The 23,593-nt window shown below is 44.2% G+C and overlaps 1 protein-coding gene across 1 annotated transcript in view; it reads right to left on the bottom strand.

The window, feature by feature from the left end:
* Window positions 1-1,408: 1,408 nt before the first annotated feature.
* The window catches only part of LOC102255768 (sterol 26-hydroxylase, mitochondrial), a gene marked incomplete at its 5' end in the record, with an annotated part of 30,583 nt that continues 8,398 nt past the window's right edge, over window positions 1,409-23,593 (bottom strand). The window contains 8 exons of the mRNA XM_005883528.2: window positions 1,409-1,796; window positions 1,951-2,163; window positions 2,244-2,325; window positions 2,530-2,696; window positions 3,289-3,461; window positions 3,627-3,824; window positions 3,952-4,151; window positions 4,908-5,098. Coding sequence (XP_005883590.1) covers window positions 1,677-1,796; window positions 1,951-2,163; window positions 2,244-2,325; window positions 2,530-2,696; window positions 3,289-3,461; window positions 3,627-3,824; window positions 3,952-4,151; window positions 4,908-5,098 — 1,344 coding nt within the window. The remainder of the gene's footprint in view (window positions 1,797-1,950; window positions 2,164-2,243; window positions 2,326-2,529; window positions 2,697-3,288; window positions 3,462-3,626; window positions 3,825-3,951; window positions 4,152-4,907; window positions 5,099-23,593) is intronic.

Here is a 23,593-nt window from a genome sequence, read left to right as displayed (position 1 = left end):
GAGCAACTGTAATAATCTGAAAAATAAAGATTTATTTTAAAAAATAAACAATAAACATTTATTAATCACCTCCTAGGTGCTAGACACAGAGTTAGACACTGGGATCCAAACCGAAAGGAGTTTGATCTGTGCCCTCCATGGAGTTCACAGCTGGATGGGGAGACAGTCGTGTCTACAACAAGGTAAACAAACTGAGGGCTCAGTTCTGTGAGAGGAGGCAGATAGGGGAAAGCACAAAAGGCAGTGCTCACACTCACCCAGAGAGGTCAGGGAAAGCTTTGCAGAGGCCGTGACATTTGAGGTGAGTCCTAAGGAAAAGCAAGTTGTCTGGGATTACTTGACAGTTGGTGAAGACATGGTTCCAAGGAGAGGGGATATTAAGTACAAAGTACTGAGACCTGAAAGAGCATAAGGTGCTCAGGAAAATACAAAGAATTTGGGCTCAGCTGTGGCAAGAGTATCTGGGTTGGGAGGGAGAAGGGAGAGTATGGAGGGTAGGGTGCCAGGACATGAGTCTTTTAAACCCGCTAAGGAGCTTGAAATTTGCCTGAGTGCTAAGGGTGTGTGTGTTGGTGGGGGGATACTAAAGGATTTTAGTCAGGACAATTATGTGTTTTTTAATGAGTTAAAACTCAAATCCCCACAAACATAAGAAATTTGACTCTTGTTCTCTATGACTCAGCAGACATTTACAACTGGGACTGTGACTCTGAAGTTGGGACTCACTGACTCCTCAGGCTTGCGATATGGTACATTGGAAGTCAATGCAAAACCGCTTTCCTTCTAGTTGACTTTCTATAGTAAAGAGGTTTGAAAGCTAAAAACAATAATCCCCAGACTCCCTTGCAGCTGGAGTTCCAAGTGAGACTTAGGTTCCACCTCTCAGATGTATATGAGAGAGATTTGTAAGGTGGTTGTGAGGCAGAGGCCATGTTTCTGCTGCTTCTGATCTTTCTGGAGGTATTAGCAGAGGTCCAAGTCCTAGTACCAACAACTGCAGTAAGAGCTTCCCATCTCTCATCCTCCTGAGTGTGGTCAATGTGGTGCTCCCCAGGCTGGTCAGTGCCCTGGTGATGTCCTAGAAGTCACTCCTGTAGACCTAGCCTAAAGCTCTTCCCAAAATTTGTGTAGCACCTTGTAGTGTCTATATCTAAGAACTTTCTGCTCAAAAGAAGGTGCTGTTCTCAGTGTCTAGGAGGATCTCTGCATCTCCTGCTCAGGTGGGGCCTCAACCAATTCCAGGTGAAGCCAAGGCCTGTCTAGGAGGTCTGGGAAAGCATATGGTGTTGTCAGTTTCCATGGGAGGAGGTGGTTTTGCCTCCACCAAGATTCCTAAGCGGAGAGAGAGCATTTCCTAAACACAGAAAGGGGTTCAGATGCTGAATCATCAAAAAGAATGACCAAGGTCTCCAATTATCAATAAAAGTCCCTTTATTCTATATTTCCCCAAAGAAAGCAATATAACAAGGGGATGGCCTTTTATCTAAGAGGGAACTGAGCACAATGATAAAAGTAGCAAAATCTCAGGGTTCTATAGGAAGTGCACTGAGTTTCTCCAACCTTTGGTATCTGGCAGCCCCCTTTGCTCCTCCTCATCTGAGCCACAGCAATGGCCAGGAATCACTGTGACAGGGCCGGGGTCTCTAGGGCAAGCCCCAGGATGGCAGAGGCCCAGCTCAGCAAGGTCTCTGCAGGAAACGCAGGCCCACGTTCTTATTAGGAACCAGGACAATGCGGGCCACACTCTTCACCTCCCCTGTCTCAGGGGCCAGGACCACCTGGTACTGCTGCATCAGCTGGGGGGTAAAATGCATATGGGGTGGTTAAAATCTGTGACCTTCATCCGCTGCCCTCTTCAGCATGCTCCCACTCTGCGCCTCCCTTTCTCTCTTCCCCAAGGCCTTCTTTACCCCTCCCTGGCCCACACACCTCCTGCCTCTCCCCACTCACCCTTGCCAGCAGCAGCTGCATCTCCAGCTCTGCAATCCTGCGGCCCAGGCAAGCCCGGACCCCATAGCCGAAGGGCACAGAGCCAAATGGGTGTTGGACCCCGAGGGTATCAGGCTGACTCTTCTTCAGCCAGCGATGGGGCTTGAAACTTTCTGGCTCAGGGAAGATGCTAGGGTCCCGGGACACCACATAGTGGCATAGCACAAACTGGGTCTTTAGAGGAAGAATGGGCAGCACATCAGCTTAGGGTTGTGGGGCACCCCTGGAAACCCCAGATCTCTAGCCCCACTCACATTCTTGGGGAAGAGGAAACCACCAACTTCAATTTCTTTTTCCACGATTACCCGGGAATTTATGGGAACCACAGGGTAGAGACTGTAGGGAAAAGAAAATGTAGGCCTGCTCTGGATCCAAGAAGGGGCAGGATGCTCACCCCTTCAATCCTACCTCTCTGGTCCCCCAGGCCCTTCCTCCCATCCCACCCCTGGCCCTACCCTCAGCCCACCAGGCCCCACTTCCCACTCCTGTCTCTGAGTCGTCCCACTCACAGACCCTGTGCTCCCGAAAACAGCAGCTTACCGCAGGGTCTCCTTCAGCACAGCTTTGAGCAGGGGCATGTGAGCAAAGTCCTTGTGCCGGGGCGCCTGCCCAGCTGGCACCACACCTACCACTTCTTCATGCAAGGCCTTCTGGATCTCTGGGCTCTTTGAAAGATGGTACAAGGCCCATGTCAGCGTGTTGGACGTCTAGGAAATAGAGTGAGAGAGGAAGTGAGGAGGGATTTCTAGGAAAGAAGCCAGTTAGGTAGTGGGAGGGTGTGTGAATGGGTGATGCAAAATGCAGGAGAAAAATGAATTTCCCATCAGTATGGCAGGATGAGACAGGGTTCATGGGACCCTCCACACTAAACGTGACTCCACAGTGGGATGAGGACCAATGATGTAGGATCACACTCTAATAACACAGGAGGCTGTAATGTAGAGAAACCCGACATGACAAAAGGACTGAAAGGAGATCCTACAAAGAAGGATCTTTGTGGACAAGCTTTCAACTCTCCATTAAATTACAGTACAAGAGAGTTGAGTTAGATGTGAGATGAAACTCCCAGCTGTCAGCAAAGCTCCAAGGGGATGGGATCCCACTACAAAAGGACAATTCCCTGCCCACCTCTCCTGGGCTGAATGACACCCCCCTCCCTATTTTCCTTCTAGTTCTACATCCATGTTACAGAAAGAGAAGCAGATACCTGGAGGGACGAAGGTCAGGTTCAGGTGGGGGATAATGGGGAATTGGATCAGGATGGGAGCCCCATTCTCCTCGCTGGCCCCCCTCACGCACCGTGTCTACTCCAGCCATGAGCAGCTCAGGGAGGCTGCCCATGGCCTCCTGAGGACTGAGCTGTCCACTGGTCAACAGGAAGTGCAGGTAGCCAGATATCTGGACCCCTTCTGGCCCTTCTGCCTGCAGTTGGGCCTCTATCTCTTTGAGTTTCTGATCAATCAATTTCTTCCCTACAGGGACAATGGACAACAGGGGAGGACAAGGTCAAAAGTCATGATCTCCATGGACCAAGCGCCACTTTGAAAGCTGGCAGCATGAGGGAGAAGGTCCTGGGAGAGACTGCTAATTCCTAGTCCCTGGGACCCACCCCCAACTTCATTTCCTGGGTTCCTCACCAAAAGAGAAGATGGTGTTCCAGCCATCCAGGTATCGCTTCCAGAAGGGCAGCAGGGGACGGGTCCACTTGGGGAGGAAGGTGGCGTAGAGCGAGTTCTGGAACATGAGCCCGACAGATCTGACGAAGGCCGCAGTGTCCTGGGGGATGGAGCGCTCCAGGCAGCCAATACGTTTCTCAAACAGGATGTAGCAAATAGCTGGCAGTGCACAAAGGCCAACACAGGAGGCGGTGCCATGGCACACAGAACCCAGGGGGCTTTGAGGAGGGCAAGCACAACCTCCCCCTGACCCATGCCCACCCAACCCCTCTCCCAACAAAGGTACCTTCCAAGGCAAAGTAGTAGAAAAGGTGAGCCATGTCAGGCACCTGATCCCCAGAGGCACTCTCTGCCCGAATCTCATTCAGTCGAACCATGAAACTGTCAATCACTTCATTCAGAGCATCTGTGTAGAGTGCAGCCTCAGCTGGCTTCAGCATCCGCTGGTTCAGAACCTGGCGCAGCTGGTACCAGTGATGTCCTTGCCTGTGGGGAACAAAGGAGCAGCACCAATGTGAGTAGCTAATGGGGTTTAGATTAGAAGGCATCTTCCCACCATGAGACCACTATGGAGTCTAGGAAAATCTCATTTTGAGGTTGAAAATGATAGAATCACCAAACTTTCAAATGATGGACTCTTTGAATCACAGAACTTTAGAATCTCACTACTGCCCCCGCCTGCCAGCCTAGTTGCCCCCTACCGTCCTCCTCTGCCTGGTCACCCCTAACTGCACCTTCCCTACCAGCCTGGTTACCCCTCTCACCCCTAACTGCCCCCCCTCGCCAGCCTGGTCACCCCTTACTGCCCACCCACCTCGCTGGCCTGGTCACCGCCAACTGCCCTCCCCCACACCAGCCTGGTCACTCCACGCAGCCTACTGTTCAGTCATTTGGTCGTCCCTCACTAACCCCACTGCCAGCCTGGTTGCCCCATGCAGCCTGCTGTTCAGTCGTCCATCTGGTTGTTTCGGTCGTGATGGCCCCTGGCTTTTTATATATTAGGATAAAGCCAAGGAAGGGAAAATTATTCATTTGTCCAAAATCACAATATACTAGTAGAAAAGTCAGTGAATGGTCCCCAGGGTTTAGTCCATCCCAGCCACTGCTTTCTAGACTGAGTATCAGGTTCAGAGGTTGCAGGGAGAGCCTACCCTGCCCATGATCTACTGGTTGCCCAGTGCCACTGTTCTTTGGGCCTGGCCCTCTGGGGCCCTGTTCCAGTCCCTTCAGGCCCCAGCTCACGTGGTAAAGGGCCCATATGCCAGGCCCTGCAGGTCCCGGTGCTCCTTCCATAGATCCATGTCATTCCGTACTGGGTACTTGCCCTCTTGCCGCATGACTTGCTCCAGGAGTGGGGCACTGGCCAGGTTCACATGGGTCTGAGGTCCTACACGGGTTACCCACATTGGACCATACTTGGCCTTGCTCAGCACCTGTAGGGTTCAACCAAAGCTGAATAACCATGCCCAACCAGGCAGGCACTTCATGGAGAGAAGATGAGATGGGAGAGTGTCTGATGGCCACATCACAGCAAGTAGGCTGGGCAAAACCACATTATGTAGTAGGTAGGCACCAGGATGGCCTGCAGTTCCAAAAGGAGAACACTGAAAACAATGAGCACACAGGAGTTAGAATATTGAGAGAATGAGTACCTGGTGAAACTGGGGGAACTGAGGTCCTCGGAGGAATGAGATTTGGGAAAAATGGGATATGTTTGCAAACTGAGGTATAGATATTTGGGGTCCAGGGTTTTAGAGAAACTGAGCCCTTTGGTGAGATATAGTAGAATGCCTATGGCTCCTCTATAGAAGCATTTAAATCTACTGCAGCTTGCTGTCAATGAGATAAAGATAAATATCTCATGCAATCAACAATTAGAAACTCCAGAAAAAAACAAGAAGCTGATAAGAAGGAATACAAATATGAAGTAAACTATGCAATGTGCATTTTTTTAAATAAAAAATTATTAAGCTGTGTTAATTAATGTAATTCTCAAATATTTTATCTTAGAATTTCAAAAGCACTTGACAATACCCATAGCATCTATGAAATCGACATTTCTATGATGTCTTTATACCTGCTGAAAAATGAGGAAGAAACTAGATATATTTTGGTTTTGGGGGGTAACATTTTAAAAGAATCCACAAATATTGAGACCAAAATTTACTGATTAATTTACACTTGCAAACTGAAAGCAAATGAAACAGTAGTTTCCCAGGTACTTCGTCTTTCACAATCTGTTACTAAAGAGATTTCAAGAGAATCAGAATCTGTCCAGTATTAAAATTAGACCAATGGGTTCTGCAAAAGAGGCCTCAAAATTATAGCGATCTGCCCTGCGGTGTGGCTCAGTAGTTGAGCGTCAATCTATGAACCACAAGGTCAGGGCACATGCCCACATTTGGGCTCGATCCCTAGTAGGGAGTGTGCAGGAGGCAGCCAATCGATGTTTGTCCCTTATCATTGATGTTTTTATCTCTCTCTCCCTCTCCCTTCCTCTCTGAAAGAGAAAAAAAAATTATTATAGAGATATATCATTCAAACTATAGAAGGCACTTCACCTAACTCATAGTCTAGAAAAACACCAGTCTTACTGGGTCTTACTATTGGCATTAAAAACTGGATCCTCTTAGAACCAATGCAACATGATTGCCTCAATATATATTATCCAATTCAGAATCCACCCTGAATAACAGTTCATTCTGCCAATTCCTAGGAAGGCAGCTTTGACAAGCCCCAACATCCATTTAGGCTGTTTCCACTTCTACCTCCCAGTAATGCCTACCAGTGTGGTATGATTTTGAACAGTTGATTGTCTGTAAACTATATGATTCTTGGAGAGAAACAGGCATATTCTCTTGAAGAAAAACCAGTGGGAGCATAAAATGACACAACCCTATGTGGAGGACAATTTGTTAATATCTATAAAAATTACAAACACATTTATAAACAAAGTAGGGGACATCTACATAATTGACTACTATATCACCTTAAAAGAGAATAAAGCAACTCCCTGTGCACTAACATAGAAAGAGATAACCAAGATAGATTGTTAAATGGAAAAGTATATCTTTTGTCTAAGAAAGAGGAGCTAAATAAAAATACACAGCATTTGCATTTGCTTTTATGGAGAAACATTGGATTGAGCAGAAACTAATTAAACTGATTACCTGTGGGAGGGTGGAGGGGACAGCAGTGGGAGTAAGACTGTGCACTGTAGATCTTGTTTTATTGTTTTGAGTTTTGAACTATGAGAACGCTTTCAAATTTTTTTAATCTAAAGGAGGAAAAAAAGAAAGTGTTTTCTGAAACAATAAGTCACCCATCAGGTAATTCAAGAAAACAGGAAAGCCTTACTGAATCTCTGAATTCATGTATTCACTCCTGAGATTTAGAAGTGGGCCCTACATATTCATTTCATTTATTTTTCTTAAAATTTCCATTAAAAAAATACTTTACTTACATATCTATTTTTGTCTACTAAATTCCATAGGAGAATTATCCTAAAAGTAAGCTTAATTTGTGTTTTCTGTTGGTTTATTTAGATATGAATAACAATAGTATTAGTAGTAATGATAATAGCAAATATTTCTACAGAGCTTAGTATAAACCAGATTCTGTTCCAAGCATTTTAATTATATTATGTCATTCAGTCTTCGCTACAGCTGTATGATGTAGGTTTAACATGACCACAGTTTTGTAGATGAGAAAACTAAGGCCCAGAGAGATTACTCAAGGTCACTTTACTGGTGAGTCAGAGTTCAAGCTCAGACCACCTGCTAGAGCAGCAGTTCTCAACCTGTGGGTCGCGACCCCTTTGGCTGTCGAACGACCCTTTCACAGGGGTCACCTAAGGCCATCCTGCATATCAGATATTTACATTACGATTCATAACAGTAGCAACATTACAGTTATGAAGTAGCAACGAAAATAGTTTTATGGTTGGGTCACAACATGAGGAACTGTATTTAAAGGGCCAGAAGGTTGAGAACCACTGTGCTAGAGGCTGTGCTCTCAACCACTTACTCCACGGGTCCCTGAGAAAACTGTCTTACTAACCAGAAACAAACTTGGGCCCTTTAAAACTGTGTGCTATTTAAAACAACTATGCAATAACCCATGGTTTCTCACAGCAGTTGACACTCTGGGCTGGATAATCCTTTGCTGTGGAGTCTGCCCTGTGCATTGTAGGATGTTCAGCAGCACCCTAGGTCCCTCCCAAGTATGACAACCAAAAACGTCTCCAGATATTGCCAAAATGTCCCCAGAGGGGTAAAATCACCCCAACTTGAGAACCTCTGCAATAACCCCAACTTCCTAATATGTCTCTTAATTATTTAATTTTAGAGGACTCTTTTTGAGAAATAATATCTCATTTTGAAGAAATATTTATTTGAAGTTTGGGTTCTTTTCCTTCTGTTAAGTTCAAGTCAAATTACATGTCACATATTTATAAAAACACAAACACAGGTTATCTCTGAGTCAGCTTATAGTAGTTTCCTTCCTCCTTTATACCCTGATTTTTAAAATTTTTACATGAACTTGAAATAAGGGGGGAAATGTCATGTTTTAAAAGACTAGACCAAAAGCTATTTACTTGGGTACCAGCTTCTTCCCTGGAATCCAAAGTCTCTGGCACCACATCCCAGTTATCAGTTTGGAGGTTTCTGGGACATTTCCCCCCTTGCCCAGGCCCTGCTTTCTTCCCTCCTCCTTCGTCGTCTTCTTCTCAGTAAGTTTACTCAGTGGAACTTAATGAGGATCTATTTATGTAAGGACTTATTTTAGAAAGACACCAGAACACTTGCTGAGAGATGTGTGCTGTGTCTGTGTGCCAACCATTAGACTGTAACCTGAGCCAGTTAGAAAGCCCCAAGTTCTCAGAAAGGTTCTAACTACCACTTAGCAGAACAGAACCTCCTAAGGGATTCTCTCCAGGATGAATGGCAGGGCTGGCCTCTGCCAGGTGACATTCCAAAGAGCGAGGGTGTTGAATTCACTCATTAAAACAAAAGTGTTTACTGATATAGAAAGATATTCATATTTCTTTTTTAGTAAATGACAAATAACGAAAGAGAATATGAGAATATGTGGTATGCTTTCATTTTTAAAAACAGGTATTTGTAGATGACACATGGGGAGAGTGTGGAAGTCTATTCACCAAGGACAAGCAAGGAGGGACAATGCCTACTTACTCTCAGGATCTCAGTATTTATGGGTTCATTTCACAAATGCTTACTAAGCACCTATGTGTACAAGACACTCTGACATATGCAGGGTGTTAGGGTTAGGAAAGATTTGATTTTCTTCTTTTTGTGTCTTTATATTTTCTGATTTCTCGATTTCTGGAAATAATTTCAACTAAATAAAAATGATACTCTCCTCTTAAATGTGGTATGAAATCACAAATAATTAGCATGTAACTCATATTTAAGTGATTTTTTTTTAAAACAAGGGTAATTTTTATAGGGAAAAATAATGCCTGTCTCATGGCCATGTGATTCGTCTGCGCTCAGTCATCCGTGGCTGGCAGCCGTTGAGGAGTCAGGGACTACTTGGCAGTAGATTTTGTTCTAGCTCCAGCCCCAACACTAACAGCCTTTGTCACTTTGTTGGGTAATAGCTCCGCCATGGCACCCTCCCAGCCTTGTGTCCATACACACAAAGGCTTGGACGCAGCCTTCTCTGATCTTCAGGCTGAATGCCCTGCGATCCTCCAGGAATGCCAGAGCCTGGATGCCTGCTCAGAGCTGCCTTGAGGCCACCTGGCACTGAACTCCCTAAGTCCCCTAGGAGGCTGTCATGAGACAGCTTCTCCTGCTCTGTGGGTTCTGATGGAGTGTGGACTTCCTGCCTTAGAGAAGAGGGGGGCTCCTTAACAACGGGGTACTTCATTACTTGCATTCCACTCATCTGGCCCCTTTTGTTTCAGGGTTGTCCTTTTCTGTGGGGGGACAATGATCTTGGCAAACTGGGACCGATTCTTCTTTTCACTCTCTAGGTAAGCAATAAACTGTCTAAATCTAAATATACCCCACTGTATCTTTCCCGGAAGAATCCTTAAGACTTGGCCTAGCCTTGTGTAGTGTGTGAACTCGACATGTTTGGTGTCCAACATGTGGCTGGTAAAGTTACAATGCTCTTTTAAGACCTGGCCAAGCAGGAGATAAATGGATTTCCCCGATCCTAGTGTATGTGGGAAGGGAAGGGGGTGGGGGGTGGTGTAGAGGGAGTGGGAAGAGGGGGAGGCAGGGAAAGGTTATTCCCATTAGGGGATGTACAGTTCAGGGTAGGACAAATAAGACTAACCAAATAAGACTAACGTGCAGAGTAGGGGTCTCCCCACAGTCCTAACTATCTGTCAATAAGTGGCCACTGAAAACTGAAAGTAAGCATAAAACTGCTTTCTGGTAAGCACCCCCAATTCCCTCCCCCACCCAGATTTCCTGAGCTTCCAGCCACTGCATAATTCCGGAAGTGCCTGTGTTAAAACCTTTAGTCCGAGTTTCTGTAAAAAGTAACTAATAGTTTGGGGCAAGAATTGCCATGAAGAGAGAACAAAAGGGAAAGTGATTCTGTGAGTGAGAAGCTTGTGAGCCCATTGCCTCCTACACTTGCAAAAATGTGAGACCAGTAACAAATGTTTGTGAGCGTTCCCAAAGTGTTAGGAAAATTCCTCTGATATCCAAAGTTTTCATTGTATAATATCTTGTTGATTGGCAAGTTGAAAGTTCCCAACCAAGGTTCATGTTGGGAGTGGTTTTCTGGAAACAATGTTGTGGAATGACAACACTGAATCCCTTGGCAATCAAAGAAAAACTGCTGTCTTTTACCAACTGAAATGCAGATGTTCCTGATATAAAAGTTGCACCTGGTGATCCTGAAGATCATCTCCAGGGGGGTTTAATTTTTTATTTTATTTTGTTTTTAAATATATTTTATTGATTTTTTTTTTTTTACCTAGAGAAAGGGAGAGGGATAGAGAGTTAGAAACATCGATGAGAGAGAAACATCGATCAGCTGCCTCCTGCACACCCCCTACTGGGGATGTGCCCGCAACCAAGGTACATGCCCTTGACCGGAATCGAACCTGCGACCCTTCAGTCCACAGGCCAGCGCTCTATCCACTGAGCCAAACCAGTTGGGGCTCCAAGGGGTTTTAACCCCTTCCTCCTCAAAGCTGATAAGGTCACAACACATTTTTGGAAAACAGACAGAGACCCTGCAGGCTGACTAGCAAGGTATAGAACAGGATCCTGTCAGGCATTAGCAGACCTGCTGTATTTAGTGACAAGGTGATGAGGGACTTTGATCATTGTTCCTGAGAGCCCTGGTGAGTTGGTTTTGTTGGTGTTTAGAACAAAAGAGGAGAAGGCCCATGATATTTAAAAAGCATATCATGGTTGTTCCTTACCCTGAAAGTGAAATTGCTTTGCTTGGACAGGTAGCTGTGATTACAGATAAAATACTCCCTGGTCTTCAAGGGCAGTTAGTTCCTCAGAGATATACTGAGGTCCCTGCTTACAAAGAGCAGGAATGGAGAACTTAGAGACAAGTTTGGGCAAAAACCTAATGAAACACTAGATGTTTGGTTGCACTGGCTTGCAGAAGAGAAAGCCACACCAGTTCTGCTGAAGGAATGGAAATCAATTCATCACCTAATGACTACGCCCATGCTCCTAGTCACATTGGCCACAAACAGCTTAGCTGATGACATGAACATGGAGGACGAATAAGTAAAGTCTGATCACAGCTGGTTGTGATGATTCTTTACATCTATAATGAAACCATCGTCTGATAAGCACCATACATGATCACAGGGGAAAATACAACCCAGCCTAGATTTATAATGGAAAACAAGAGTGCCCAGATGATGAGATAGTCACTCAGGGTTAGATTCAGTGGTTTGTTTAATGGGCACCAACAGGCCTTTGGAGACAGTTAAATCTTCTCATACACCCCAAAGACAGACTCTGGAAAATTAGCTCTGGGCAACAAACTTCCCAGAATGGAAGCCTGGACATGGACCAAGATAAATGCCTTTCAGGCTAAGGGGGTGCTATGTGTTGAATTGTGTCTCCCCCTGCCCCCCAATTCATATGTTTAAGTCCTAACTCCCAGTACCTCAGAATGTGGCCTTATTTTAAGATAGAATCTTTACAGAAGTGATACAGTTAAAGTGAGGTCAGTAGGGTGGGCGGAATTCAGTATGACTAATGCCCTCATAAAAGGAGGAGATTTGGATGCAGACACACATGCATACAGGGAGAATGCCACATGAGTGTGAAGACAGTCATGTACGGGCAACAAAAGAGGCTCCACTCACAGCCCTCAGAAGAAACCAACCCTACCAACACCTTGATCTGGGGCTTCTGTCCTCCAGAACTGTGGCACAATATATTTCTGTTGCTTAAGCCACTCAGTTTGTGGTGCTTTGTTATGGCAGCCCTGGCAAACTAATACAGGGGCAGAAGGCAGGAATACAGACATCCAGAATGGTGAAATGCCATAGGAACTGAACTCTTGTTTATATCAATTAGCCTAGGTAAAAGTGGTTGTTTTCCTCAAAGTTGCAGAACCTAGTGACATGTTAAGTGGGGACTTACTGAATATATATATATTTTAAGGAACTGGCTCATGCAGTGGTGGAGGCTAGCAAGTCTGAAATTTGCAGGGTAGGCCAGAAGTCTGGAAATTCCAGCAGGAGCCGATGTTGCAGTCTTGAGTCTGAAGGCAGTGTAGGGGCAGAATTCCTTCCTGTTCTGGAGTCTTTTCACTGAAAGCCCTTCACTCACATTATGGAGGGTAAACTGTTTTACTCAAAGTCTACCTTGACAACATCATAGCCAAGCCAAGTTGACATATAAAAGGTTCACAGTGGATGAGACTTTTTGAACCAATAGACACTAAAGTGGTGCTGAATGTACTGTGGGAATAGACATGTTCAATGCATGTAATTCTTCTCTTGATGGTAAAGCAAGTCCCCATTGAGGAACTGCCCCATTTAGAACAGTGGTAGTGGGTTGAGGGGACCATCAGGAGTCTACCTAGTTCTCCAAGCTCAGCCATGTGGTATCAATAAAGTAATGTAGAATTTCAGGGAAAGGGAAGGGGTAGAAGGATAGATCACTGTCTTGATCAAAGAACTAGACTGACATGCTTAAGGTACTCTTAAGCACAACCTCTCAAGTGTACTCTTGGGCATTGACTGTAATAGACACTTTTTCAAGGTATGGCACTGCCATCTCCATCCACATAACAGGTGGATGCCCATGGAAAAGGTCTCCTTGGATGGAACATCAATGGAATCAACAAGTTGATGAGATCTGTTAAGAAAACTACCCAACAGACTGTACAGATTGTCCTTCTACTTGGGCCAGTCAGAGCTCATGAGACTTTTGAACAACACATGCCAGTGACTAACAATTCTACAGACTGGAGCCTGTGGCAAGATATGTAGCATTTATGTAATGGCTTCCTAAGGTTTTGGATGTGACATTTGCCTTATATCACCACCCAGAATTTCTCATTTGGGAGACAAATGAGTGCTTGTGGACACTGAGTCATGAAATGGGGCAGAAATGAGAAGAGCAACAAAGTGGGTGTTGCCTAACAAGTCATGTGTGGAAGTGATACTTCCAGGAAAAAAAGTACACTGAGCATTAAGTGGTTGGTTGCCCTCCAGATGTGCTGATTAAGATGCAGGGTCTATTCCAACATCTCAGGTTTCTTGGGAGCTTTGCCACACTGAGGCTCTTGACAAAGCTTGGGTACGCTGAGGACTTTAGTACACTGAGGATGACTATTTCATGGATGAATCAGCTAAATTGAAGGCCACTGGGGTGTACTGAACTGCTACTGCTGTGCAATACCCCCCAAAATGACTAAAACTATGCATGGAAAAGAGAACTCTGTTCAATAGGTACAACTGTAAGCTGGGTACTTGCCCTGGAAAAGACCTCCCAAATTTTACCTTGTTACATTTTCACTGGTTCATGGTGGTATGGGCTGGTGCCTGGCAGTAGAGTGCCTGGATGAGCAAATCTCCTCCAGGGGGATGAGCATTATGGCAGCAGATCACCCAAGATTCACACCTTTTGTTTAAGACCCAGGTGGATGCCTGTGGAAGAGATCTCCTTGGATGAAACATCAATGGAACCAACAAGTTGATGAGATCTGTGGTGCCCATATAAAGACCATGTCCACCTGGATACACCATTTCATAAGTCATGGTAATCCATCTATAGTTCAAGACAGGGACCCAAAACAATGACTCCAGCACATGAAATCAAGGAAGCATGGCAAGTATGCCCAGACTCCCAGCTACATAGTCCAGTGATAAAGGAAACTGAGCCACATAGTGAGAGGTACCAGACTTGGCCTGTCCAGGCAAACAGACTGTATAGGTCCCCTCAAGGGTACTCTTGGGCATTGACTGCAGTAGATACTTTTTCAAGGTATGGCACTGCCATCTCCATCCACATAACAGATGTGGGGGGGGGCACACTATTCAAAGACCCTTCCCTAGATAACTGTGCTACATATTCAAATCCCCCAAGAGCATCCAATCAGACAATGGTGCCAACTTTGTAGTAAAAAGTACCCAGCAGTGGGCAGCTCCCTGGGACATTCACTGGACCTTTCATGCCCTGGATCATCCCCAGGCAACAGGGGCCATTGAAAGATGGAATGGACTTTTAAAGGGGAAACTGAAAAAGATAACTCGACAACTAAGACTCAGCTCCCAGTGGAGCACACACTTTAGAAAGTTTGGACTATAAATGTGGCAATTCACCAGAAGGGCACCGCCCATTTAAACAGAATTTTTCATTATGAGTTGGGGAGGTGAAAAGAGGCCCAAATAGGCTATAAGAGACCCAAGCCACATAATTAACTTTTCTCCCTCTACTACTTTTCTTCCCACACCTACCCTTGGGAAATTAGACTACTGGAATCTGCAAGTAGCAAAAAGTGTCAGAGAATGAACCAATTGTTGCTTCTTTTGCCACTGGCTATGTTTCATGCTCTTGGGAAATCATAGATACTGATGATAATGATCACGCAAATGACATGACAAAATGCCAGGAGTGGGAGATATTCTAGGATGGTATGAGGTATACAAGGAAGAGATGGCTGAGGCACCTCAGGAGAAACCAGGGCTCACGTGAGGGTAAGACACAAGTAGGACTGGGACATGGCATGAGGTAATTACTGGAGGGACTATTCACTCTGATGACATGGCTGTCGAAAGGGTAACACCTCTGGCTTGGGGGATATCAGGGGTCAATCCTGATTGGTTAAGAGATAAAGAAGGGAATGTTAACCTCTCTTACTCAGCTCTTGTCTACAGGGCATATGGCCAATTTGACCCAGACTGCCACCATCTACCCTCAACTGACTGCTGGCCAAAGAGAATCTGAGCCTAAAAACTCTTAGAAACTTCCCAAGAGCCACTTGGCTTCAGAAGGGATCTGTTTCCACTAAAGATGACAGAACAAGATTAATTTTCTGTTCTTTAGCCTCATTCTGTCATAGGTTGTTCTCAATTCTTCAGCCTGGGTAGTAAAAGGCAATTGTACTGACCAGGACTTCTGGGGTCAGCCGAGGCAGGTATCCATGGTTGCGGACACCTCTAGTGGCCCTCCCCATGGGGACACTGGCTGCAGCCTATACTCCAATAGGCTTTGGGTTATGATAAAAATTCTCTCCTTAACTAAATTGTAGTCAGGATCCCCTCTGCCCTCTTCTCGACTAGGCCTCAACCTTGGCCTAGAAAAACATGAACACATTAACATAGTTTCCAACAACTCCAGATCCCATCCCTAGGATGACCTTCACCCCTAGGATGAACCCTCCCTTAAAGTGCCTGCCTGAGGAACTCAAGGCTGCTAAAAGAATTTGCTATTTGTTCCAGGCAACACCTGAAGATAGTGTCCCTGTCTCCCAGTCCCAGTGGGATCATGGGAACCTGACTTCAATAAGATAAGCACTATTTAGCAAACCCAGATGAGTTTCATGTGAACCAAGCCTCCCTTCCTGCTTTTGTAATTTTTCACTTCCTTGACTCTACTCAAGCCCCTGCTGGTCCCCCTCCCCACTCCTTCGCGCTCCCTTTAAACACCCTCTGTACGATTGGAATGGAGTTCATCTCTTTCCCCTGTTGTCAGTAGTTGCTGAATAAAAGGAATTTTCACAACTTTAAGTAATACCTTTGACAGTTGCATGTACCTTGAAAACTCAAAAAGTACTACATAAGCCAAAAAGTGGAAACAACCCAAATATCCATCAACAGATCAATGAACAAATTGAGTAAACTCCTACAATGGAGTATTACCCAGCCATATAAAGGAATAAAGTAGTGATACTTGATATTGCTAACAATGGGTGAACCTTGAAAACATCATGCTAAGCGAAAGAAGCCTTTCACAACAGACCACATATTGAATGAGTCCATTCATGTGAAATGTTCATAATAAACAGAAAGTAGATTAGTGGTCGCCAGGGGATGATGAGGGAGGTCAACAGCATAGGAAATGTAGTCATAAGGAGAAAAGGGGGAGTGACTGCTAAAGAGTACAAGGTTTCTTTCTGAGGTGATGAAAATATTCTAAAATTGATGTGATGGTGGAAAACTTTGTCAAATTTTATGGTATGTGACTATATCTCAATAAAGCTGTTACCAAAAGAAAAATAAGAAAATTAAAATCACCTAGCTGGCCAGCTTGGCTCAGTGGTTAAGCATCGACCTATGAACCAGGAGGTCACGGTTCAATTCTCAGTCAGGGCACATGCCTGGGTTACGGGCTCAATCCCCAGTGTGGGGCGTGCAGGAGGCAGCCGATCAATGATTCTCTCTCATCATTGATGTTTCTATCTCTCTCTCCCTTTCCCTTCCTCTCTAAAATCAATTAAAAAATATATATTTTTAAAATCACCTAAAAATTTCCCCCTGAAAAAATTGATACTGCATTGCGATGTTCTATTCTACTTGGTGGCCTGGTAGTGTACTGATAGTGGGCTTCTTAGGGAGAGTGTCAACACAACAAAACAACACTAACACAGCAAGTAAACAGCCTGAGGACAAAAGTGAGCTCACAAATACCAAGTACTGTTCTGCCAGTATCAACAAACCTGACCCTAAAAGCTGGCAGCCACCCGTTGGATAAACAGGCAGATGTAACTTTAGGCACAGGCCACTCTTTTGATGCCAGAAAAAAGGCCCACTCAGGGTCAAAGGTGAAAAGGACAGTGTTGTCAAAGTGTTGTCAGGGGTTTAGCCTAACCCCCTCACACAAGTGAAATTCACATTTCAAAGACACAAGAGGTGTTAGATAATTAACAGCATTCTCAGGTTCTCCTTGCTCCAAACTTTGCCTTGAATGATCTCCTCCAAGATCAGACCAAGTCAGTGGCACCATTTGGACTCATGATGAGCAAAATTACTTGTATTTTTTACTATGAATATTTTAATGTGAATAATTAAATAAAATAACATTATAACCACCCATGTACCCACCCTCTAGAATTAAGATTTGTCATATTTACTTCACATCTTTTTAAAAATGAAAACATTTCAGATACAAATTCCTCATCTTATCCTTCCCTCCACAAAGCAGTTACTATCCTGAATTTGAAGTGTAGTCTTTCTGTCAATGTTTATATAATTTTACTACATATACGTATCCAATGATGGCTTATAGTATTTTTGTATTGTATAGTATTTAGTTTGTATTTTAGAAACACTATTCTACTGTACATATCATTCTATACTCAACTTTGTTTGAGTTCTATATTGATACATAAAAATCTTGTGCATTCATTCTAATTGTTGTATAGTATTCCATTGTGTGAATGTTGCAATTTATTTATCCTATTGATGGGCATTTAACTTGTTTCTGAATTTTTTATTTTACAAACAAAGCTGCAAAAAGAATTTTGTGCATGTGTGCAGCTATTATTTCAATAACAGAAAAATGTGTTTTTGTGCAACAAGGCACAACCGTCATAAGTTACCAGGTAGTTGGACAGTAAGAATTTCCTTCTGATTTTGCACTCTAGAGAAACACTAGGTTGAGGGTAGAGGAAGATCCAAGAAAAGGCCATCAGGCAAAGAGAAGCACTGCCCACCCACCATCTGCAGCCCTGACACACCCAGAAGCAAACTTCAGTACACTGAGCACACTTTGCCTAAAGGCTGGGCTGGGCTAGAGTGAAGCAATGAGAATATTTCAATAACAAGGAGTAGATGATCAGCAACAGATGTAGAACTGAAAAGAGGATGTCAACACAGAAGTGGACATCAAAAGTAAGGACCCAAAACCAGACATAAGTACAACAGAAAGGGCCATCAGAAGACCTCAAAATATTATGTTGGACCAGGAAGCACTTCGTTAGACATCTGTTTATCTCCTGCTCTCCATTCTTTTGCTGTTTATGCCTGGGTTGGGTAAAGCCAGAAGAAACTCCGGTGGAGGTCCATAGCAATCCTGCAATAAAAATTAAGTCTTTCTCCTAGTTCTCACCTCCAGACTCAAAGACCCCTACACAGAGGCAACCATCATTACCAATTTCTTGTGTGTCTTCCCAGAGATATTTTATGTGTATACAAACACATAAATGCATATATACCTCACACTCTTTTTTATCCACATAAGATGGCATATTATATACTTTTGCACCTTACTTTCTTTCCATCTCTTAGCAAGTGATTCATGTTAATACCCATAGATCTGCCACTATTCTTTTTAATGGTTGCATAAAATTTCATCGTACAAATATATTATAACTTATTTAATTAGTCCCCTACTGGAACATGGAAGTCATTCTAATCTTTCCCAATCAGAAATATTGCTACCTTGAATATACTGAAATATTCCTTTATCTGTAAGATGAAAATTCTGGCAGTGCAGTTGGTATGTTTCATATTTTTTGGCCTTAACACCTAGTTTCAAATTACCCATCCCTGAGGCTTAAAGGCAGTACACCTAATTCTGCTATAGCCTCAACGGCACCTGTAAATGTCTGCCAGATGAGACTGAAAAACATTTAAGCCAAGTCAGGGTAACTGGAGGATAATCTCTGGAAGGCTTGATGGTAATGTGAGTTCTAAGGAAGAAAATCCATTAATCAATGGTATTAGCCAAACTGAAGAAAGAATGTGTTAACAGAATAGGAGTGGCCATTATAAAACCCAGAAGATGGGAGCCAAACAGCAAGAATTTGGCAGCATTTATTTCTCAAGAGAGAGATACTTTATGTAATAAACAGACACCAGAGCCCTAGCTGGTTTGGCTCAGTGGATACAGCATCGGCCTGCGGACCAAAGGATTCCGGATTCAATCTGGTTGCAGGCTCCTCCCTGACCCGGGCCTGGTCAGGGCACGTGCAGGAGGCAACCAATGGATGTGTTTCTCTCACATTGATGTTTCTCTCTGTCTTTCCCTCTCTTCCACTCTCCCTAAAAATCAATGGAAAAATATCCTTGGGTGAGGATTAAATAAACAAACAAACAGACACCAGAGAAGTATATTCAACCACGTTTCTCCAAGGCCTAGATGAAATTTCCTTCATACATTTATATTCCTTTAGTTATGGGGTCCCCTGCACGCCAGCAGTCCACTAGGGTAGTTACTAATTCTTTCCCTAAGTACCTAAATCATAGGAAGAGGATGTGGTGGATTAAAGATAGCCACAGCCTGGCTGATGTGGCTCAGTTGATTGAGTGTCATCCCATGAACAAGGAGGTCACTGGTTCAATTCCCAGTCAGGGCACATGCCCAGGTTGTGGGCTTGATCCCCAGTGGGTGGCATGCAGGAGATAGCTGATGGATGTTTCTCATCAATGTTTTTACCTCTCTCTCCCTCTCCCTTCCTCTCTCTCTCAAATCAATAAAAACATATTTTATAAAAATAAAATATAGTCACAGCTTCTTTGACATCCCTCCCATTAAGAGGTAAGGTCTACATCTTCACCTCCAGAGTTTGGATGGGCTCTGTAACAGATTTGATGGGTAGAATACAATGGAAATACTACTGTGGCTGTTTCCAGGCCCAGGCCTTAAGAAACTGGCAACTTCCACTTTCTATCTTTTGGAACATTCACTTTGGAGACAGCTAGCACTCTGGAAGAAGTTTGACTATCCAAAGACCACCATACTATGAGGAAGCCCAAGCTAGCTACATGGAAAGAAAGAAATACTCAGCTGTTCTAACCAAACCATCCCAGACACCAAACATGAAATTTAAAAAGCCATCTTGGAAATTCCAATTCTGGCAGATGTGACATGGAGAAAAAGTGAGGAAGCCAGCCAAAAGTCAGACCCTAGGTTCAGATATATGATCCCAATTAAGCCAGTCTAGTTATCAGCTATTTGAACTGAAGCCACACTCCATCGTGAAGCAGAGATGAGCCATTTCTAATGTGCACAGCCCAAATTATCAACCCACAAAATCATACTAGTAAGTATAACAAAATGTTGTTTTAAGCCACTATGTCTTAAGATAGTTTGTGATGCAGCAATAGATAACTAGCATAGGGAGTTCATGGTTCGATTCCTAGTCAGGACACATGCCCAGGTTGTGGGCTCGATCCCTGTAGGGAGTGTGCAGGAGGCAGCCAATCAATGATTCTCTTTCTACCTCTCTCTCCTTCACTCTTCCTCTCTGAAATCAATAAAACATTTAAAAATAAATAAATAAACAAACAAATATAAAAAACATAGTCCTGATGTCAGGGAACTCTTAAAGCTAGGAGCAAAGCAAGTAGCTATCAAAACTCAAACTTATTTTTCCCCAGTGATCATCATGAGGATTATCATCATGGTTTGGGTCCTGGAGGACATAACAAAAGTTACTCTTTATTCTTTATCTCATATTAAGATACAGGCATCCTGGCCAGCTGCTACCTCTACTGATTCTGTGATCTCTGCTTGTAAATGAGTACCTAGAATGCCCCCTCCAAAGCTCAGGGACCATCACAGAAGAAGTGGGTGCATGAGATTGTAAGAGGAGGGTAACACGGGCACAATGGGCAGACAAATCTGACTCTATATTAAAGTAAATCCTCCTTTGCCCTAACTGGTTTGGCTCAGTGGATAGGGTGTCAGCCTGCGGACTCAAGGGTCCCAGGTTCGATTCCAGTCAAGGGCATGTACCTTGGTTGCAGGCGCATCCCCAGTGGGGAGTGTGCAGGAGGCGGCTGATCGATGTTTCTCTCTCACTGATGTTTCTAACTCTCTATCCCTCTCCCTTCCTCTCTGTAAAAAATCAATAAAATATATTAAAAAATAAAAAATAAAGTAAATCCTCCCTCTTAATTGAACCTGGACCCAGTTGCCCTATTTCCCTCAAGTTTGAGGAATGAGCAACAAAAAGAGGAGATTTGTAACCACAGAATCAGCTCAACATGGTCCTATCCTGTATAATGAGATACTGAGTTGCTTTTCAGAGACAATAAACCCAAACCACAAGTCATGCAGCCAAAGCATGTGCAAAGGCGAGAACTTTGACCTGCCGGCTCCACACAATACACACATACGTGGAACCAAAGAACCTGGACATAACTAGAATTTAAATACTGGAATCCTTTCAGAAGAACCCTTTCTTGTCCAGAAAAATCCAGTGTTGATGCCCATTTACCATAAGTGGCCAAGTTCCTAGGTCCACCAGTTAAAACTTGCTCCATCAGCACTTCTGTATACCCATTCCCCTTAACCCCTTAGAAACCCTTAACCTAGTCTAGCAAGCAAGATGGATTTGAGGCACTATTAGGTCTCCCATCTTCTCAATTGATAATAAATCTTTCCTTAAAAAGAAAAAAAGCAACGGAATACACTTCCTCTCAAGCACACATGGAATATTCTCCAGGACAGATCATAAATAAATTTTAAAAGATTCAAATAATATCAAACATTTTTTTTTCAATAACAAGAAGAAAACTGAAAAATTCACAAATATGTGGAGATTAAACAACATGCTACTGAACAACCACTGGGTCAAAGAAGAAATCAAAAGAGACATAAAAAGAGAACCAAGGCCTAACTGGTTTGGCTCAGTGGATAGAGTGTTGGCCTGTGGACTGAAGGGTCCCAGGTTCGATTCCAGTCAAGGGTATGTACCTTGGTTGTGGGCACATCCCCAGTAGGGGGTGTGCAGGAGGCAGCTGATCGATGTTTCTCTCTCATCGATGTTTCTAACTCTCTATCCCTCTCCCTTCCTCTCTGTAAAAATCAATAAAAATACATTTTAAAAAAAAGAGAGAACCAAGATGGCAGCATAGGTAAACACCTATACCTGCTGCCTCTCACAATCACATCAAAATTACAACTAAAAGGCAGAACACTATCATCCAGAACCGTGGGAAAGCTGGCTGAGTGGAAGTTCCACAACTAGAGAGGTGAAGAAAGCGCATTGAGACTGGTAGGAGGGGCAGAGGCGTGGAAAGTGCTGGCACCCAGGTGTGCTGCTTTTTTAATCAGGAGGGAGATACAAGCTCCAGCTTGCTCTGGACTCCAGTTCTGGGTGAGACTCTGGGGGACCCAGACACATACGGGAAGAAACTGGACTGTCTGGCATCAGGACAGGAACTCGAGGGCAGCTTTCTTTCAGAGGTGCTTGCAGCGATCATTGTTCCTGCGCGGGGACGCGGGGACACGGGGACCTCTCTGGTGCAGGGCTGACTGGCAGCCATTGCTATTTGCTCTGCCCTGGTGATTCCCTGAGACCCCGCCCCACCCAATTTATAATCCCACCCAAGTTGTGCACAGCAGCTTTTGCATATGAATGGCCTGTCCTTTCTCAGCCTAAAACATGTTAAACAGGCAGCAGCAGCAGCAGTCTGCCTTGCTACACAGCTGGGCCTCATCTGGGCACTTCCAAACCTGATACAAACAGGAGGAATCTGCAGATCTCTCTGTAGCTCCTGCTAGGTGGCCCCAGGCAGTGGCTGACTTTGCACCTCCTTGGAGATCTAAGAGCCAGTGTACCCAGTGGTCAGTGTGAGACCATACTGGATTACAACTCTTCACATCCATAAGGGACACACTCAAAGGGCAGACTCAGTGAGCACTAAAGCCCCACTGAAGCAAGTCCTGCCCCATAAGGGTGTCTCCTATACAACAGCTCTCCCATTATAGACACAGCTGGTCCTCATAGCCAACTGGCCTGGAGGTCAATTCCTCCCAGTGATACCAACAGCAATCAAGGTTGTGCACACAGACCAACAAGACTGTGAAAACAGCCCACAAAGGGGTACACCAAGAGTGTCCACCTCAGGTGACTGGGGAGGCTGAGCCACTGGGCCCTATAGGACACCTACCACGCAAGGCCACTCTATCAACTCAACGAGACTTAGCAGCTACCCAACACATAGAAATAAACACAGGGAAGCAGCCAAAATGTGGAGACAAAGAAACATGTCACAAATGAAAGAAATGGATGAAAGCAAAATACTGGATATAAAGTTCAAAACCACGGTTATAAGGTTACTCAAGAATCTTCTAAAAACTTCCAAGAAACTTAGTGAGACCTTCAAGGATCTTGGTGAGAATGCCAAAAAAAAACTGGAAAAGGACCAGTCAGAAATTAAGCATACACTGACTGAAATAAAGAATAATATACAGAGATTCAACAGCAGACTAGAGGATCCCAAGAATCAAGTCAAAGGTTTGAAATACGAGGAAGCAAAAAACACCCAACCCAAAAAGCAAAAAGAAAAAAGAATCCAAAAATATGAAGATAGTGCAAGGAGCCTCTGGGACAGCTTCAAGCGTACCAACATCAGAATTATGGGGGTGCCAGAAGAAGAAAGAGAGCAAGATATTGAAAATCTATTTGAAGAAATAATGACAGAAAACTTCCCCTACCTGGTGAAGAAATAGACTTACAAGTCCAAGAAGCACAGAGAACCCCAAACAAGAGGAATCCAAAGA

This window comes from Myotis brandtii, unplaced genomic scaffold, assembly GCF_000412655.1.
Source record: "Myotis brandtii unplaced genomic scaffold, ASM41265v1 scaffold79, whole genome shotgun sequence".
In the NCBI taxonomy this organism is placed as follows: Eukaryota; Metazoa; Chordata; class Mammalia; order Chiroptera; family Vespertilionidae; genus Myotis; species Myotis brandtii.
Note: the sequence above shows the minus strand (reverse complement) of the source record. Positions and strands in the feature narration are given on the sequence as shown.